At 38.5% G+C, this 20,341-nt stretch overlaps 2 protein-coding genes across 2 annotated transcripts in view; both read right to left on the bottom strand.

The window, feature by feature from the left end:
* LOC106084282 (uncharacterized) overlaps window positions 1-477 on the bottom strand; it is a 5,145-nt gene extending 4,668 nt beyond the window's left edge. Inside the window, exon 1 of the mRNA XM_013247855.2 lies at window positions 398-477. Coding sequence (XP_013103309.2) covers window positions 398-448 — 51 coding nt within the window. The 5' untranslated portion in view covers window positions 449-477. The remainder of the gene's footprint in view (window positions 1-397) is intronic.
* Window positions 478-5,733: 5,256 nt separating this feature from the next.
* On the bottom strand, window positions 5,734-12,656 carry LOC106084292 (serine/threonine-protein phosphatase 4 catalytic subunit). The gene is made up of 3 exons (XM_013247862.2): window positions 12,462-12,656; window positions 11,121-12,190; window positions 5,734-6,470 (listed from the first exon to the last, which is right to left on the bottom strand). The coding sequence occupies exons 2-3, from the start codon at window positions 11,912-11,914 to the stop codon at window positions 6,341-6,343; spliced, it is 924 nt and encodes a 307-aa protein (XP_013103316.1). The 5' UTR covers window positions 11,915-12,190; window positions 12,462-12,656; the 3' UTR covers window positions 5,734-6,340.
* Window positions 12,657-20,341: the final 7,685 nt, after the last annotated feature.

The following is a 20,341-nucleotide window of genomic DNA, read 5'->3' on the forward strand; positions in this document are numbered from 1 at the left end:
CGACTATATGAAAATTCCGCAATTACTTTTTGGGCAACCCAATATATCGATATCCGGTTTACTGTCTTGAACTCACATAAAGCCCATTTATTACCCGATTTCGTTGAACTTTGGAACAGTGAGCTGCGTTAGACCCTCGACGTCCGTTCTGAGTACGGCCTAGATCAGACCATATTTCGATATAGCTGCTACAGGTTCATAAATGGTGCATTTTTACCAGATTTTATCGAAATGTGGTTAACATATATACGTGAGATGGTGGGTACCGAAAGTTCTGCCCGACCGAATTTAACGAATTTAGTGTCTTTTTACTTCTATCTAACATATTTTGCTTTTCATTCAATCAAGAATGTCCCGAATGTTTTTTTTTTTTTTTAATTTTCCTTTTAAAACCAACCTGGGCACAGCCCACAGCAGCTACAATAACCAGTAAAGCGTACAATTTCATTCTGCCAACAAGCGAGCGCGCGTTTAAAATGCTAGAAATATCTTTAAATACTATAAAAGCGGCATTGTCCAAGAACATCTTTTATACAATCCCATGGCAGCCGGTTGTACGTACCGGATTGACCCGATGGATTTCTTCATCGGCAAGGGCTGCCGCCTCAGTGTTTAACACACTTCTACAACGTCAACGACGACGACATCTTTTATAGAAAAAATTATAAATTAAATTCAAAATTGAAGTACTCAATGTTTATTTGTATAAAAACAAGTTTAATTAACTAAAATTAAAAGTTGTCTTATACCAATTGCCCCACTGACTGAGTTATATTCAAATAATATATTCTTAAATAATAGGAAAGTATTGAAAGTCATTGTAGCTGATAATATTCAGACAACCAGTTTGATAGTTAATTTTTAATGAAATAATAAAAAACGATCAAAACATCGACAAACAAAAACATAATAAAAAGAAAATTAAACTAAAAGTTTTAAAATATTAAATCTTGCTTTTCTAGAAAATTAGCTCCCTTAAAGACAATTTCTAAAATCTTGAATTGTGTCCAAATTTTATTTCTTTAATATATTTTTTTCAAAATTTTATTTCTATAGAAAATGGTGTCAATATTTTACTTTTAAAGAAAAATATGTCAAAATGTTGTAGTCTAAATAAATTTCAATGTTTCAGTATTTTTTGTTCAAAATTTATTAAAGAAATGAGATTTGTCCAAATTTTATTTCTTTAGAAAATTTTTTCAAAATAAATTGAATTTAAATTTTATTTTTTTACAAAATTTAGCCACGTAGAATGTATACTAGACCCAGTAATACCAGGATATGTAGGGTCAACAGGAATGGGAGCCGTCCTCTTTAGGGAGAAGTGTGGGAAATATGCCTGATTTGAAAGTGTTTATCATAAAAACTCTCTCTCTCTCCCTATTCTATTATATTGGGTTGCCCAAAAAGTAATTGCAGATTTTTTAAAAGAAAGTAAATGCATTTTTAATAAAACTTAGAATGAACTTTAATCAAATATACTTTTTTTACACTTTTTTTCTAAAGCAAGCTAAAAGTAACAGCTGATAACTGACAGAAGAAAGAATGCAATAACAGAGTCACAAGTTGTGAAAAAATTTGTCAACGTCGACAATATGAAAAATCCGCATTTACTTTTTGGGCAACCCCAGGTCGGTGTCGGAGAGCGGTTCGGAGTCGAAACAAGCGTGCACAGCTCCGAACCAAACTCCGACTACGGCTCAATAGCCCAACTCCAACTTCGGCTTTGGACTCAAACACTCAACTTCAGTCGAGTCCGCAGCCCTGGTCATCACCATCATAAATCTTGGACAGTAGATTTTTTTCTAGCAGCATCGTTAAAGCAGTTTATCTGTACAAGCGTCTAACCGCTTTTTTGCTGCTCTGGTAACTCCGGCATGTTCCCCCTGAATTTACTATAATACTCGCTTCAGTATGTTGCCGTATACTATTGTAAAGCCTGCGGACAAACTTACCAATACGAATTACAGCCATGGTCATCTATGTCATGATCATTGACATGTCCAACCGATGACTATGCTCTATTATCTATATTGTCCACCAATATTGCCTGGGTACGAATCCTGGAAAGAACATCAAGAAATGTTTCTGGGGTGGTTTCCCCTTACTAAGGCTGGCGACATTTGTGAGGTACTTTGCCATGTGAAAGCTTCTCCCCAAAGAGGTGTCGTTATGTTGCACGGCGTTCGGACTCGGCTATAAAATCAGGTTCCCTGTCAGTGAACTTGAATCGAACAGCACTCATTGATATATGAGAAATTTGTCCCTGATCCATAATGGATTGGGTCTATTGGGTTGCCCAAAAGTAATTGCGGATTTTTTAAAAGAAAGTAAATGTATTTTTAATAAAACTTAGAATGAACTTTAATCAAATATACTTTTTTTACACTTTTTTTCTAAAGAAAGCTAAAAGTAACAGCGGATAACTGACAGAAGAAAGAATGCAATTCCAGAGTCACAAGCTGTGAAAAAATTTGTCAACGCCGATTATATGAAAAATCCGCAATTACTTTTTGGACAACCATAATAGCTTCGTTAACGCCTGTCTTTCAGTTTGCAATGCTTCTTTCAGCAGCTACTATCTGGTTATCCTGTTGAATCTACCATTATACTCGTTCTATCATTCCCAATACTATGAACATACCCAGTGATTCAGTCTTTTTTTTTTGGCTTATTTGTGTATATCTTTCCTCTAAAGATACCACCATTGGCACTGCTATTAATGGAAGCACTATGACGAATTGTCAAAGTCTTTTTATACCCTACACCACTACTGTCTTACAGTATATTATAACTTAGTGCATTTGTTTGTAACACCCAGAAGGAAGAGAGATAGACCCATTGATAAGTATACCGATCGACTCAGAATTCTGAATATTTTACCACTGCGGGTCGCTCAACTGACGAGACTGCATAACTTACAACAGATCAGTCAATTGCTTTGTACGGTGTCAACAAGGATTTTTGGTCAGCACCCCATGTACTGCCTGCAAGTAACTTCAGGACCTAGTTTCTACTTCTGACCTTATCGCAAATTGCAGTTGTATATGAGGGTATATGTAAGAGCTGTTAAATTTGACACCAAGTACTTTGAGACACTTGATGGTCGAAATCATTACTCCATCGACTTTCACATTCAGCTCATTATTCACCTCATGCGTATATGTAGTGAACAATGTGGCTAAAAGTTTGGAGCCGTTTAACCTATCCCTCGGGGCCCAAAGCCTAGGATAACTTGGCGCCACGTATGACAATCGTCCGCGGTAAATTGTGATGGCTATCCATCCGCTCGCAGACCACGGATACGACAAAAGGCTGTCTTCCTTGCTTTGTCACTATCGGGATGCTCAATAAATTAACAGTTGAACAATCTGACGCATCTCTTTGGGTCAGTCACAGTTACGTCGCCAAAAGTATCTGATTTCCTATCATCCCTTCTACTGGGGTTCAAGAGTGACAGAACAGTGGACCACAGCTTGCCTAAACCGGTACCTTAGCTACATTGATTCAATTGTTGCCAGATTTTGTGTTGTATTTAGAGTGCATAAATGTACTCCACAAGCTATTGCAGCCAAATCGGACGGAAACTTTGGTGCTCAAGAAGTCAAAACGGGAGAATAGATTTATATAAGGATCTGTCTGGGCAATATTTAGTGTGAATGAATGCTGAATGGCATATATGAATTAAAATTACTAAATTTTGGCCAAATCGGTTGAATACCGAGGCTTCTAAGGGCACAAAAAGTCAAATCGGGAGTATGATTTATATAAAAGTTATATTCAATAATAAGCTTATCTTGGGGGCTTTTGCTGTGAGTATTGGAGAGCCTAAGGTTACTTTATGTACCAAATCGTTTGAAATTTAAGGCTTCTAATGTCCCACAAGTTCAAATCGGAGGTTTTTGCTGTTTTTTATTATTAACTGATTTTGTATTTGAATTAAGATGTCTTATGGGGATATCGGTACATATTGAACGATTCAGATAAAACTTGGAACTGGTGTTGTAAGTCTGATAGAGCTTGGACCAAATTTTAGCCAAATCAGGCGAAATTTTTTGGCTTCTAATGGCTAAAGAAGTCAAATCCGGTGATCGGTTTATAATTGGGCTATATCTGTTTATATACCGATTCGGATCATACTTGCCAGGGATGTTGGAAGTCATCACACAAATCTTTGTTCCAAAATTCCAAATCGGATGAAAATTGGGGCTTCTAAGGGCTTAAGAAGTCATATCCGGGGATCGGTTCATATTGGGCTATATCTGTTTATAGGGAGGCCACCGTAGCGCAGAGGTTAGCACGTCCGCCTATGACGCTGAACGCCTGGGTTCGAATCCTGGCGAGACCATCTGAAAAAATTTTCAGCGGTGGTTTTCCCCTCCTAATGCTGGCAACATTTGTGAGGTACTATGCCATGTAAAACTTCTCTCCAAAGAGGTGTCGCACTGTGGCACGCCGTTCGCACTCGGCTATAAAAAGCAGGCCCCTTATCATTGAGCTTAAAACTTGAATCGGACTGCACTCATTGATATGTGAGAAGTTTGCCCCTGTTCCTTAGTGGAAAGTTCATGGGCAAAATTTGCAATTTGCAAAATATCTGTTAATAGACTGATTCGGATCTTACTTGGCATGGATGTTGGAATTCATAACTTAAGTCTTAAGTTCCAAATTTCAGCCAAAGCGGATGAAAATTCAAGCTTCTAAGGGCTGAAGAATTAAAATCCTGGGATCGCTTTATATAGGGGCTATATCCGTTTATAGACCGATGTGGATCATTGGCATGGATGTTGAAAGTCGTAACACTTTGGTTCGGATCTTACTGGGCATGGATGTTGGAATTCATAACTTAAGTCTTTTGTTTCAAATTGGAGCCAAATTAAATGAAAATTGAAGCTTCTAAGGGATCAAGAAGCCAAAATCAGAAATCGGTTTATGTGGGTCTATATCTATTTATAGAACAATGCGGATCATAATTGGCATGAATGTTGGAAGTGATATCTCAAGTCTTTCCTTGCGAAAAAGTGAAGCTTAGTTGTCAAGTGTCCACTAGGGAAAGCCAAAAAATATTATCTTTAGTCAGTCTTATTATTTGCGGGACTTTTTGAAAGGAATGTAATTTTTATTATCATAAATATTTGTTTAGCTCAACTTCAATCTTAATTTGAAGACCTTTTTTGGGAGGAATATAAATTATCAGGGACCGAGAACGTTGAAAGCTTGTTAAACATTTTTTTAATATTTCTACATAAACATGTTTTTAATGTTTATTTAGAGTTTAGATGCTGTATAAGTATATCATATCCTTTTTTAATATTCCAATTCGTTTTTTCCAAGCTCCACTAGCATAAATACTTTAACTGTACCTTTGCGCTCCTTTAAAACATATTGACATATAGAAAAATATCCAGTCCATATTCCAAATTCAATGAATCTGAAAAATTTCAAAAAAAATCGTATTAGAAAAATTTTATATAATATTTTTTTTAAGTATTTTTTTTTTTGTTTTTATTGATGTTGGATTTGTTTGTTTTGTTCTTATGTTTTTATTTTTACAAAATCATGGTGAAAATCATATAAGAATGTGATATAAAGAAATTAAGTAATTAAAACGAATATGTTTACTCAAAAAAAAGTCATTTATGGACTTATGGGCTCTTGATTTTGTTTGTTTGGTTTTTCATTCCCTATTTTATAATGGAATTTAGTTAAAACATCATTATTTGTTTTGTATGATGTATGATTTGCAGGAGGGGGCTGATACGAATTTGTTGGTTAAAAAGGGAGGATTATAGTAAATTTTTTTTTGGGTTTTTATTTTTTTTCTAACTTAATACTTAGGTAACTATAACTAACATTTATTAAAAGAATCGCGAATTTGTTTTTTTTTTGTTTAGTTATATGTATATATTGTTTGTGTTTTTAATTTTAGATTTTGTTTAGCTTAAGGGGGGTTTCTGATTCATGATATTCCTGTGCCACGCTTTTTCAATTGTGGCCAAGTCAATTTTTGTTCTATTAGAGTTTCTGTGAAGTTTTTTTTGTAAATGATTTTTCTTATTTAAAAATATGTATATTTTCTTTTTCTTTTTTTTTTGGCAAACTTCACAAAAGAAGGAAACTGTTGTTGTTTTTTGTTAAATTGCGCATGATGAATGATTTGATGTCTTTAAATATTTGTTTTAGTTTAAATTTATTAATAGTTCGTCATAGACGCCTTTATTTTCTTTTCTTTTTTGTTTGCTGTATGAGGGATTTATTTGTCACTATTTTGTTGTTGTTTTATGAGGCTCGCGTGAGGATAGTCTATAGGGTTATGATGCTTAGGTTAGCGACGGCTTATTTAAAGGAAGTAATCAGCTTGAGGCTTTTTTGATGGTATGCCTCGACTCTCTTGAGGCGCTGCTTCGAATATAACAAAATCACGATGCAGGTACTCGTTTAATTCCAATATAGCTGCCACATTACCACATCTGAAAAGAAAATAAATAGTACATAAGTAATTAATAAAGTGATTATATAAGCATATTTTGCAGCCTAGGCCATGTGGAGGAAATCCAAAAAAAAAATAGTGATGGTGTGCTAAGTTTGACCGAGCCGAATGTTATATAGCCTCCACCATGGATTGCATATGTCAAATTCTTTGCCCGGTATTTCTTTATAGGCAATCAAAGGATAAAGGATAAAAATTGCCCTGACCATCCTTGGTTTGGATGTTGGAGACCATTGTAGAAATCATTGTGCAAAATTTCAGCCGAAACGAACAAGAATTGCGCCCTATAGGAGCTCAAGATGTATTATCGGTAGATTGGTTTATGTGGAAGCTATTCAGGATATGTTACAAATGGAATGACGAAGTTTGTATACCCCCATCCTATGGAAGAGGGTAAAAAACCAGATACTGCTGTCATATTAATAATCGCAAAGTTTTCATGGATATTTGATTTTCGATGAAAATCGGCTTGTTGTGCGGAGTAGGGTAGCTTTTGAGGTATTTAACTTTAAAAGTTAACGCATGTCAATCTGGGATTACAACTATCCTGAAATCCCATGGCAGCCGGTTGTACGTACCGGATTGACCCGATGGAATCGTTAATCGGGAAGGGTTGCCGCCTCGGTGTACAACACACTGCTACAACAACAGCAGCCTGTCTTAGAGCTAAATAGCCGCCTGTTTGGTGGAGATCGGCAGAGCCACTTGCATTAGTAGCAGTTGGCATGCTACAGTTTGCATAGGCGAAGACTAGTCATCGAACCGGTGTCAAACCCAATACGTAGACTCGCCTGCCGGGTGAATCAATTGTCTTCGCTCTCCACAACGCCTACCGAAGGATCTCAAGCACAGCAGTACAAATAAAAATATGCCTACGAACATTCCATCACGCCACAGGGGACCAACATCTCACATATCAATGAGTGCTGTCCGATTCAAGTTTGAGCTCAACATTAGCGGAGTACGAAAGGTAAGCCGCAGTGCGACGCATCGTAGAGGTCCGCGTTTTGCGTGATAAGTGAGGAGTATTGCATCAGTTGGCCTAGTAAATGAAATCTCCCAATGAAATGACAACATTTCATGGGGTCCAACCCCATAATATTCACCAATGACCGGCCATACAATTTTATAATCTCTAAACGTCGAAAGTAATCAATCCGAAGAAAGCCGATTGGGATGGCTTCAGAGCGCAGTCACTGTTGGTAATGTTTCAAAGAGAGAAACGAGAGCGACAAGCCAAGGAGTAGAGCCATTCGTGGTCAATCCGTGGTCTCTCAGCCGATGGACAATTTGAATTGCATCCGTGGCACCAACTCATTCAAGGCGTTGGACCCATACAGTATCTCTACACAAATTTTGAAGAATTTTGATGTACCGGAATTTGGGTACATCCTCGCAGATCTTGTCTCTGAGCACTCTCATAGCTCCCGATGCTCGGAAGATGAGCAATGTGATCCCGCTATTGAAGTTTGGAAAGAACTCGAGCAAAGGGGAGTCGTACAGACCGATCTCCCTTCTCTCACCAGTAACCAAAACATTTGAGGAACTGCTCCACTGGAGTCTCGGAGAATTCGCCGAGCATCAGCATGAATTTGGACGACTGCATAGCACAACAACTGCTTTGTATGCCTACCGCACAAATCTGCTGTGGATTCAATCAGACGAGGTAATTTTAAAGGACGGCCCTCGTACCCCGGACCTCTCGAAAGCCTTCAACACGTTCAGCCATACCAAACTATTTCTAAAATTCACCAAAACGTCCCTTTAGGCAGGACCTGAGACGCTGGGTCACGAATTATTAGTGTTGTAGCCAGTCGTTTGTTAAATTTGGAGATAAGTGATATATCCACCCTCTACAAACGGCATTAAGATCATTTCATGTGCGAACGATTGTACGATAATGGCTCCCATTGTTGATATCTGCGTTAGGTTACACGTGATGCCCGTCACGGGATTACTATGAGCACCACATAGGCTTGAATTTTGAGCTCCCACCTCGGCTTGTTGTGCGGAGTATGGTAGCTTTTGAGGTATTTAACTTTAAAAGTGAACGCATGTCAATCTGGAATTACAACTGTCCTGCAATCCCATGGCAGCCGGTTGTACGTACCGGATTGACCCGATGGAGTTATCCATCGGCAAGGGCTGTCGCCTCAGTGTACAACACACTGCTACAACAACAACAACAACAACCTCTTCGCCGAAAAAATTAGCTGCGAGCGTCCACAGGTTGCTGATAATGGAATGCTCCATACGGAGTAGCTGCAACGGCAGTCGCGGTCAATCAGCTGTATCGAGCAGAGAGACTCAGTAAAAGGTCGAACGGCACCGGCTCTTGCACAGATACTGAGTGCCTATAATGCTCGATATGACAAGGCGGGTTATTGATAACCAATGGTCATCCTGTTCCCGAGGCAATCGCTCCTTTGGACTGGAACGAACTTGCTCATTTTGTGGTTAGGCCTCCAGCCACCTCAACTCCTACAGAGCTAAAATTGATACCGTGTTGCATATATGTACCTGTTGTAACCTGGGACCAAACGACACCCACATCTATTTAAATGTCCAGCCAATCTTACTTGACTGTCCAAATGCCTCTGGATGCACCGCAACTTAGTCGCAGAGTTCTTAGAATTGAGAAAACAACACTAACCAACAGACGAATGGATGAAACACCACACTGCTACTTAAAGGAATGTTTGTGGGCAATTTTACATTTGCACATTGCTTCGCTAGTTCGCACAATGGGCGATTTTGCACCGCTTTAACATTTTTGTTGTTGTTTTGTTCGCATATTTGCCTAAAATGAGCAGTCCTTGGCGTAGAATGATCCTGGAACGATCTCTATACGTAGCCACGACTTCTGCGGGAATATACTATCCAGCCAGTTTGAGCAACCTTCTCGTTTCCAGTCAGTTTGAGCAACCTTCTCGTTTCCAGCCAAGTCGATGTGCCACAGTCTAATACTGCACACTATATCTGATAATGCCACCTTTATAATTCTGCGCCAGACTTAATCTTATTTGATCCCAAAGTGATAAGGGCTGTTTGACTATCCACATATATGATTAACTGCTACTCGCAAGAGATTTCTGTTCTTAATGATTTGAAAAGCCTTGTGCACGTATCCCTAAGCCTAAAACTGATATTACCATAATTTTCGCTAAAGAATCCTGCCCATACCCATCATAGAACTACCGTCCGTCGAAAATGCTTTTGACCTACTTGCAGAAAAAGACAGAATCGAAGCCATTCGTCTTTGTCAGTTTTTGCGAATTGAGCGGTCCATGACCACAGCGAACGAAGGATGCTGAAAATCTCGATAAGTAAAATCACACCATGTGGCCAATTTTATGACCACAGAGGCTATGCACCAGAATGGCTTATGCAATAGAATTGTAAGGCGTTACAATTCGAAGCTTTGGATCTAATTGACTCACCAGCTGAAGGTTGTCTGAAAAGCCTTCGGTTGTTCGTTTCCCCTCACTCTGAAATCAACTAAAGTTAGGACATGAGACAGACCAAGGGGCAACATTTTTAACTGGACGTACAATGGTGATGTGTGGTACCAATGTATGGCATTAAAGCAGTCCTATCTTTTTCCTATGTAGTACTAGCGCCATTATATAGCATTTAAAAGCGACCTGATTTGAACTGATGGAGAGATAGGACATACATTTGGGCCCAACCAATTTTGGCTGCATGTACCAGATCGTAGCTGAGCCGAGGATGATATTTTCGGTTTTTCTCAAAAGTTTTGTTTCTCAAATGCCATGGGTGACCCCAAGAACCCGATCCCATGGCGGTCGATGAAGTCTTCATCGGCAAGGGCTGCCGCTTCGGTGTATAAAATACTGCTACAACAACAATAACAACAACCCCAAGAATCGGATATACTCCCAAGCTGCCATTTACAGCAGCCACCGTAAACATGTGACAACTCACTTGTGAGATCTGTGGTCGACGTAGTGAATTTTACGACTACAACGAATGCAAATTTGGCCATGAACATTGCTTTAAGCAACAGGGGCAAATTTTCCATATATCAATGAGTGCTATCCTATTAAAGTTTAAGCCCAATGATAAATGGCCTCCCTTTCTATAACCGAGTCCAAACGGCGTACCGCAGTGCGACACCTCCTCGAGGAGATGGTTTTACATGGCATAGTACATCACAAATGTCGCCAACATTAGGAGGGGATAACCGCCACTGGAATTTTTTATGAAGTTCTCGTCAGTATTCGAACCCATGCGTTCAGCGTTATCGGCGGGCACGCTATCCTCTGCGCCATGGCTACCACAATGACAGAGCCATTTATACTATAATATACCACTTAGACTTTTGGCAAGGACAACTCCAAAGTTTGTAATAACGCTTAGAAACTTCTTGTTGAAAACTTTGAGAATCGAAGCCTACTTCTACCAAGGGCTACTATTACTCCCTTTGCTACCTAATTATGTTGAATGTATGAGACCCCTTTAATTTGAGCTCTGGAACTGATGTTGCATATAATTCATGCCAATCTACCTCCATCCTCTACAACTTTAGACATAGCCAAACCTTAATTATTAATAAAAAAATTCTTATATTTAATAGATTTTTCATTTTAATTATTCCATTTACACTTACCTATAACAATAGTTGGGTGCTGACCACACCGTAAGTACGGCTTCGCCAAAATGCCATTTGAATCCTTCCATTACCAGTTGATGGGCACGACATATCATATCGATGTCATTGGTACGCGTGAATTGCATAACAACATCGGCTCCAAACAAATAACCAGCACCACGGGGTGATACACCCCAACCAGTTTGATCCTCCGGATCGGACCACAGCAAATCACACATGGGGCCGTCGTGTGGCACCTCCTGTTTGCGATCTATGGTACGGATTTGATCTAAATACTGTATGGATGGTGAGAGGCCCCCATGGACACAAAAGATTTTGCCATCAATAATGGCCGACAATGAGAGATAATCGAAAATTTCGGTGCAATAACGCCAAACCGCTGTGGAGCCATATTTGCGCAGACATTCGTCATAGAAACCATAGACCTGGGTAATTTGACGAGATTCATGATTGCCACGTATCAGTGTAATGCGATCTGGATAGCGCACTTTCAAAGCCAACAACAAAAGAAATGTCTCAACACTGTAGTAGCCACGATCCACAAAATCGCCCATGAAGAGATAATTTTTTTCGGGCACATCGCCGCCCACTTTGAACAGCTCTTTCAGGTCATAGAACTGACCATGTATATCGCCACACACAGTGACCGGTGAGTCGACGCGCTGTACATTGCCCTCCTCCACTAGGATTTCGCGTGCTTTGGCACACAAGGCTTTGACTTCGTTTTCTTTGATAATCTCACAGCGTTTAAGCTGCTCAATTTGTCGATCTAAATCGCTGTAGTCAGTCATTTTGTAGTCAGTCTAAGCTGCTGCTGCTGCTGCAACTGCGTGTGTGTGTGAGGAAGATGCAAAGAAAGTGCCAATCAAAAGGGAAATTAAATAACAAAAAAAAAAAGATATCGGTGAGTAAATACACTGGGGAGGCTTCCGTAGGGGGAACAAAACACCACGCAGCAGGTGTACAACTCAGGTGATTCAAGAAGACAACAAATGAATTCCGCCGCTGCTATTGCTATTCCTCAATATGTGACACACAAGGACAAGTCCAACTGGCTAATAAGCAAACTGCAAATAAAAAAAGATGAATATAAGTGTAGGTATATGATGAAATATTTCTAGAATATCATGTAACTCAAGTAGAAAACCTGGTTTCCAAAATCAATGATATCCTTGCCTCAGCAGTTTGCTTTTGTTGCATTTTGCCACAAACTTGGGCCACTTTTTGTGCATTTCTCGTTCTTCTTGAGATTTTGTGTTTCACATTGGGAAAACCGCACACACACACACACATTTCTTTGCTGTGTTCACCTTCAAGCCATACAAAAAAAATGCTCACCTCTTCTTAACCCTCGTTTCCTTTTCACTGCCACTGTATCACACGCACTTCGCAATATCTTCAATTTATTCTTTATTCCTTACTTTTTGTTTGTCGTCATTAATTTGTTCATATTTTATGGTATTTTGGTATTAACATAAAATGCTGTTCAATGTAACATTTGACGAAAAAAAAACAACAAAAGAAATTATCCGTGACGCTTAAAAGTCGAAGTCGACTTTAACGGAATAAAAAGCGAATAATCGATTTTGAAGTCGAATAGTCGAAAAGAATGCGGATTTTAAATACCTATATTTGAATCCCATATAATCGTTCGATTTGGATGTGCGAATACATATTTTTAAAACATTCATCCGAGGATAATGAAATGCAATGAAAATGATCGGTATAATCGATGTGACATAACATTTCTAGAGATAAATGTCTCACCAACTGTTTATCTGAGTGTTCTTCGCCCCAGATGCGAAAGCAGGATACACTCACTTATAAGGTGAGGTCAGGCAAACAGTTGATTACAATTTTTTATTTTTGTAGTAAATCTAAATGTCAAAGGCTTGATAACAAAGTGATTTTTTTTTTTAATTAAAAAAAGGAGGTTCTATTTGTTTTTAATTTTTGCACGGTTACTTTTTTTAAATACTACAAAAATCTCAATGATAACATAAGACTTTTATGAAATTGTGTTCATATTGTGACGGCCGCCAAGAACCGATAGTTAGGCTGGTTGAATACACATACATTATGCCCTGCACAAGACTGACATCTAGGATATCATCGAATTTGGGAGGCCATTAACGAATGTCAGTTGATGGACTACGCTTGTTGCCAACATTTTCTTGGATTTCAGATTTCAATTTATTTATTTTTATTTCTTGAGTTGAGATCAGCATTGGTCCTGGATCAAGGCGTGATCGTTGTATGTGATTGCACAATCACAGATACCGACTATTTTAGACTGATTCTTTTGAGCACAGGGTTGCATGAGATTTGTCTAGGACTCCGGAGTCAGAACCTTGTTGTACTTGTTTAACGTTTAGAAGTATGTGTGACTTTCAACGTCATCTTTCAAGGGCAAAGTGCCATGCTACCAAGTTGGTTAGGTGAGAATGGAGCACATGTCATTATTAAGTCATACATAGTGCGGTGCAGTCTTTTGTGATCTCTGAGAAGTTGGTGTCAGATAATTTTTATTATTGAGTATTATAACTCTTCAGTGAGTGAATCAATTTTTTTGTGTGATTACAACGAATTTGAAAAGGTAGCTATATTACAACGTTTTAGCATATAATTTGGTGTAATAATTTCGTATCTCAGGATCACATAAATCGTGTCTGAATTTCGGTTGTGAGACATAACCCCCAAACCCTGGCATTCCGCAGGGAGAGATTATCAGTACCTATTTCATTTAATACCTCGGGTAAGATTTGAACCACTAATTTCTCTTTTGTTAAATAAATTTACGTGGACTGGAATACTTTCACCATGTAGGGTATTGTGGTTTTGCCGATATATTGGACCAACAAATCGTGGAGTGCTGTGTGTACGACCACTGGCTCCATCTGCCACATATCCCGAGGACTCTTTTTATTCACCACACTTATGGAACCTGAAATAGTGAGTACAAAAACCATGTAGGTTATGACTATATTGTGAATGAACTGTCGAAATAAGAAGAAGACACAACAGGAGGAAACCTGGAAAAACCCCATTTTTCAATTAATGAAATTTCCAAAAAAAAGTATATATATTACTTACCGAACACGTGACATAACGTTGTTAACCCCACTTTATGGAATTCGTAAGAAAAACGTGGAAACCAATATTTTAATACATATCGGTCAAATTTCTTGAATAGTATTTTAAAAAAGCAATAGCATAAAAGATATTATAAAAAGGAAGAAAATAATAAATTAATGAAAACTACAGAAACTATATAAAGTTAGAAAGAAAAAAAATTATATATGTACATATGCATGTACAAAAAAATGTTAAATTGTTTCGACTGATGTAACTAAGAAGAAAAAGAAAGAATTCACGATTAAAAAAAAATAAAAATAAAAAAAAATTTACGATTGAAAGAAGAAAAATAATATAGAGAAGTTGCTAGGAAATAATTTGAATTTAAACAAAATTTTAGGACTATTTCAAGTTTTTTTTTTTTCGCCTGTAAGGGCGATGATCATTTAATTCTACAATTTTTAGTTATTTCAATTGAAAGAGCATGCTATAGAACTAATTAAAAAAAATATATAGAAATTTACATAATTAAATATAAGTATTAGTTTTAAGTTATTGTTTAAAATGTTATAAACACATTGAATTCACATATTCATATGAATTCATTTTTTTTTAATACAAATTATGTGAATAATCATAAAGACTAAAACAAAAATGTTTTGATTTTCCCCAGGCAAAGGTTGAGTATGTAGTTGTATAAAAAGGAGGAGAGTTTTGCATCATTAAAGGGAGATGTTTATTAATAGGTACATTTAGGGCTATAGACATCTCATTAGGATAGTCACTTCTTGGCTATATCGTGGGTGGGATGCCCAAGGAATCTTCGACACCTGATTCCAATCTTAATGTCAATTTCACATCTGTGCTGTTCTGTAGAATAAACTCTCGTTGAAGAATGTCTGTCCGTTTTCTTTATAATTTTAAATTCAAACTGTAACCGTCTAGTGTCTCGTGTTTAAATTTTTAAGGAGAACAACCTTGTTTGACACCTTATGGCACTTTGAAATATTTGTAAGAGGATATGAGCGGAAGTAGAACCCACATCCGGCGAGTTCAAGCCGCAGCAATATGCAGAGAAGTGCCACCGCTTTACAAAACACCTCGTCCCTTACAAATTGGCGCCCAACGTGGGGCCGCCCTTATGGTTTGGTTTCCAAGAAATTGGTAACATCAAATTATAAGATGGCGCTCGACATAGTGGATTGTTTCTAGGTATTTATGTATTGAACATTTTGCCCCTTAACACCACTGCAAATCCAGTATTTGACTTTACCCGATAACCTGTAAGTCCCGGAAGGTCATTATATAGCCATGCCTGTGTTGCGACAGTGATACAGGGTAGACTCAGATAGTGGAGAACTGTTTGGCAACTACGTGGTTTTGGTCCAGTAAAGTAAGTCATAATCTGAAGACCATTGAGTCCATGAATTATTTGCTACTTTAACTGAACTAAGACGACCTTCTTGTCAAATAATTCGACTTTAGATTAGTCTAGGTTTAGAATATAGGATATAGTTTTCGTCTGTGTATGTTTTGTCTCGTCGATCCGAATTCTTCAACGAGTGGTTTGGCAAAAAAAAAAAGAAGACGGAATGTCTTTGAATTTGGAGGAATGAACCAGCTCCAATATAAAGATGCTTGATACAGTACATATGGTACAATTGATCAGATTTATGAATAAATCTCTTTATTAATTGTTACATGGATATGATATAGTTTTATTTTATGCCGATTTCTACTTGCTAGAGTTTTAGTTAGAATGAGGTTAGCATAAAAAGATGGATTATAGAAAATTGACATTATATACAATCTCCTCTTTATAAAGCAACTACAGAAGCTCAACCGCATACGCATATATTATCTGAAAAATAAGAAAGTAAAAAAAAAACTATTAATATTAATTATTCACAGACATATGAAACAAAATAAATAAAGAAAGTAATATATTATACGTAAAAAATACTCAAAAATAGATATGGTTGTATAGAGAAAGAAGAATTACAACACCGAAGGATATTGAAGCATTAATGCATGGAAGTGACATGCATATATTAGTACTTTAAGAGATCATGGTCAAAACCATTTTTTTTGGAAATACATGTAGTTTTCTTTTGACTTAAATTTTTCAATTTCTTTTTGAGATTTTTTTTAATAGAAGTGATAAATTTCTATTCGAATAACTTGGAAATAGCGGTTTCCTTATACATCACGTTTTTCTTTTGATTTATGATTTCGTTATAACGTTTAAATTTTTTTTTTGAAGACGATAAATTAGACTAATTAGATCTAAATTTATTAAAGCCAGGTAGTAGAAAGACAGGTGCTAGGACCAAAATTTCTATATTGGTAATAGTTAAATTAGCTGTCTATAAGTTAAAGATATTTTTTTGTAATAGGACATAAGAATAGTGTAGGCATCGATAAGTTAATGTCATATAGTTTTATTTAATAATTAGGCATTTTGGGTTCTGTCCAGGCTTATAAATAGTGAAAAGGAATATCCACATTTGGAAATATAGTTATTGCAGTTTTTGTCGTCTCTAATGTTTTACAATTTTTTTCGAAAATACTAGATCTATTTTCTTATGAATTACGATTTCCCCCTTATTGGAGTTTCTATTTTCTGGCGGTTTAAGATATTAGACTCTTTATGAAGTTTCTTAATAAGATGAAATTACGATCTGGGTCCTCTACAAGTTCCACAATGAGTACCACTACGACGACTACTTCTACCACTACGACGACTGCATCTGCGTCTACAAATACGACGACAAGGCCATCAGGCACAGGATTAGGTGACAATAGATCCAATAGACCTTTGGACTCTTTGACAGCACCGGATGTCCAGGTAGTAAATAATCAGGCGGACATGACCTTAGGTCCTCAGACTACTTCCTCCCCAATGAATCTTACAATACTTTCTCCGGATTACAGTAGTAATACCGCAATAGACATAAGGAGGGAATTTCTTGCGCGAAGGGATAATCCTGCTCCGAACCCGGCTAGGCATGACGATATAATTGTCAATGGGAGTGGGCTGTCCTTGAAGGATTATGTTGCGGCATCTGTGGGTGCGGCACAGGCAAGGGCAATGCAGGAAGTTAATGAGAACCTACAGAGGATGATACCGGGTATTGTTCGTGAGACTATCAGGTCTGAGAGAGAGGGGTCCGGCGCTTCGGCAAGTATGATGAACGAACCAAGGGGCACAAGAGTTCCACCACCGGTGAATTTCAATTTCCCACCACCTCCGTTGCCGAGACAGGACACGGCGATTTCATTTAATACGCAGACGCATGACCGGTTGCAGAATCAGACAATTGAGGGTGATTTTGAGAACGGATCTCAGCATAATTTTCCTCGAAATTATTTGCCACCGACCAATGAACCGATCTCACACCGAAGATATGATGCACCTCCACCGCAACAGACTTTTTATAGAGCACCACCTCCACTGACTAACAATTTCACTACAGCAAAAGCTGTTGATTATGTTCAAAGACCTCAGGAGCAATGGAATCTTGAGAAATGGGGTATTCGTTTCGACGGCCAGGATAGGACAACTAGCGTCGAGGATTTCATTTTCAGAATTGAGACGATAAGAGGGGATATGAACTGCCCATGGCCAACTCTCATGAAGGGATTTCACCACTTTTTATCTGGGCAGGCATATGAATGGTTCTGGAATTTTAGGCGCCAAAATCCCCGCTGCGAATGGGATTATTTGAGATATAATCTCAAGAAAAAATTCCAACGCTTTGAGAGCGATTATGAAATTCAGCGTAGGATAATGGAGAGGAGACAATCCTACAATGAGAGCGCTGATGTCTATATCCAGGAGATTATGAATTTGAATAACCAGATGCGTAGGTCGATACCGGAATATGAATTGGTTAGAATGGTTAAGGATAACCTTAAGGATGGCTTGGCACAACTCATATTTCCGATGCATATTATTAACTTAGATCACCTTTTGGAGGAGTGTAGGAGAGCTGAGAGGAACCTTTCTAAGCGTACCTCATATAGGCCGCCCCAGCAGCTACGTAGGGTGAATGAATTGGAACAGCAAGTGGCGGACTGGAATTATGACAAATTGTTCCACATACCTGAGCCAGATTTCCAATTGGAGGCTCTTAAAATGAATGCTTACCCGGCCAGGACATTAGTATGCTGGAATTGTAAGAAGTCAGGGCATACATTTGTAGATTGCGAATCCGAACAGAGAGCCATCTTTTGTTACCGATGTGGGTTCGAAAATGTGACCACACCTAATTGTTCACGCTGTAAGGAAAACCATCGAAAAGGCATGATGAGGACGGGGCCATCATGTCCAGATGCGAAACCGCCCCAATAAATTTTGATACCAGTGGTTCACAAGAGCTTCTTGATGACCACAAAATTACCCAGATTTTCCACACGAATTTAGACAAACACCTTGGGTTACAAATTGAACCAAGGGTCCAGAGATGTGAGAGGAAATTGATGACCATCGTTCCGTATGAAGAACGTTTAGCTAATTACAAAAAGAAACGTGAGGAAATATTTAAGGACTTTCAAGAACCTACTCGGAAGGTATTGAAGGCGAGACACAGATTCAATGTCCGGAAAGCCGAAAGAAGATCTTTGTATGTTTCCAGTATAGCAGTCGGGGAAGACATACGACCATATTTGGACGTAACCATCAACAACGTACAATTAAAGGGCCTGATGGATAGTGGAGCTTCCGTTTCCTGTTTAGGTAAAAACTGCTTTGAGAACATTGCAAGAATGGGCGTTGAGATCTATGATTTTCGCTCTATTATAAATACCGCAGATGGGCATGGATTGGACATAGTTGGTAAAATACGGACAAATTTGACTTGTAATGGCAGGTCACAACTGATGGACCTGTACATAGTACCAAAGTTATCACAAGAGCTCATTCTAGGAATGGAGTTTTGGAAAAAGTTTGGTATAACTATTTCATTTGGTACCACGGCTATAAACGAACTGGTGGCGCATGACGAGATGGATGCACGAGTACATGACCTGAACCCTGAGCAGAAGGTGGTTCTTGAGATGGTGAAATTGGAATTTCGTTGTTTCAGTAGGCATGGTTTGGGCAAGACGACTTTGGAGGAACATATCATAGACACAGGCACCGCGGAACCGAGGAAGATGCGATACTACCCGATCTCCCCAGCAGTTCAAAAATTGACTTACGCAGAGATTGACAGGATGTTGGCCCTGGATGTAATTGAACCAGCCGTTGATGCTGCCTGGAACAATCGCGTGACATTAGTTATTAAACCAGGCAAAAGTAGACTTTGTCTGGATGCACGTGAGCTTAATAAAGTCACGAGAAAGGACGCTTATCCCCTGCCGAATATTGATGGTCTTTTAAGTAGATTGGGGGATACATATTTTATATCCGCAATCGACTTAAAAGACGCATTTTGGCAGATCCCTTTAGGGGAGTCGAGCCGGCCTAAAACAGCGTTTACTGTCCAAGGGAGACCCCATTACCAATTTAAGGTAATGCCCTTTGGACTATGTAATGCTGCACAACGGATGTGCCGCTTAATGGATCGCGTTATTCCATCGGAGCTACGGGAGAAGGTCTTCGTGTATCTTGATGACCTGCTGGTAGTGTCATCCGATTTTGGTTCGCATATGGAACTGCTTAGGACTGAGTGTAGGAGATTGACTTCGGCAGGCCTTACTATTAATATGCTGAAGTCGAAATTTTGTTATCGGGAGTTGAGATATCTTGGTTATATTGTTGGCGATGGTAAGCTTAAAGCGGACCCGACAAAAGTCGATGCAATAACCAAGATAACTCCTCCTAGGACTCCTAGGGATGTCCGAAGGTTTCTGGGAACCGTGGGTTGGTACAGACGTTTCATACCGGATTTTTCGACGTTGACATCACCGATTACCGACACTCTTAAGAAGTCATCTAAATTTTGTTTCACTGCTGAGGCCACGGTTGCTTTTGAAAGGCTGAAGGAGAAACTTGTTTCTAGTCCAATTCTGATCAGCCCGGATTTCCAGAGACCTTTCTACGTTCAATGCGACGCATCCAACGTGGGTGTTGGAGCGGTTTTGTTTCAGAAGGACGATAATGGGGACGAACATCCTATTGAATTCTTCTCGAAGAAGTT

The sequence above is a fragment of the Stomoxys calcitrans genome, chromosome 4 (assembly GCF_963082655.1).
Source record: "Stomoxys calcitrans chromosome 4, idStoCalc2.1, whole genome shotgun sequence".
NCBI classification, from domain to species: domain Eukaryota; kingdom Metazoa; phylum Arthropoda; class Insecta; order Diptera; family Muscidae; genus Stomoxys; species Stomoxys calcitrans.

Excerpts from the sequence above, each read along its gene's own strand:
- LOC106084292 (XM_013247862.2), bottom strand. The coding sequence starts at position 11,914 with ATGACTGACTACAGCGATTTAGATCGACAAATTGAGCAGCTTAAACGC. Across the intron at positions 6,471-11,120 it reads GCACCCAACTATTGTTATAG|ATGTGGTAATGTGGCAGCTA; the intron begins GTAAGTGTAAAT and ends TTTTCTTTTCAG.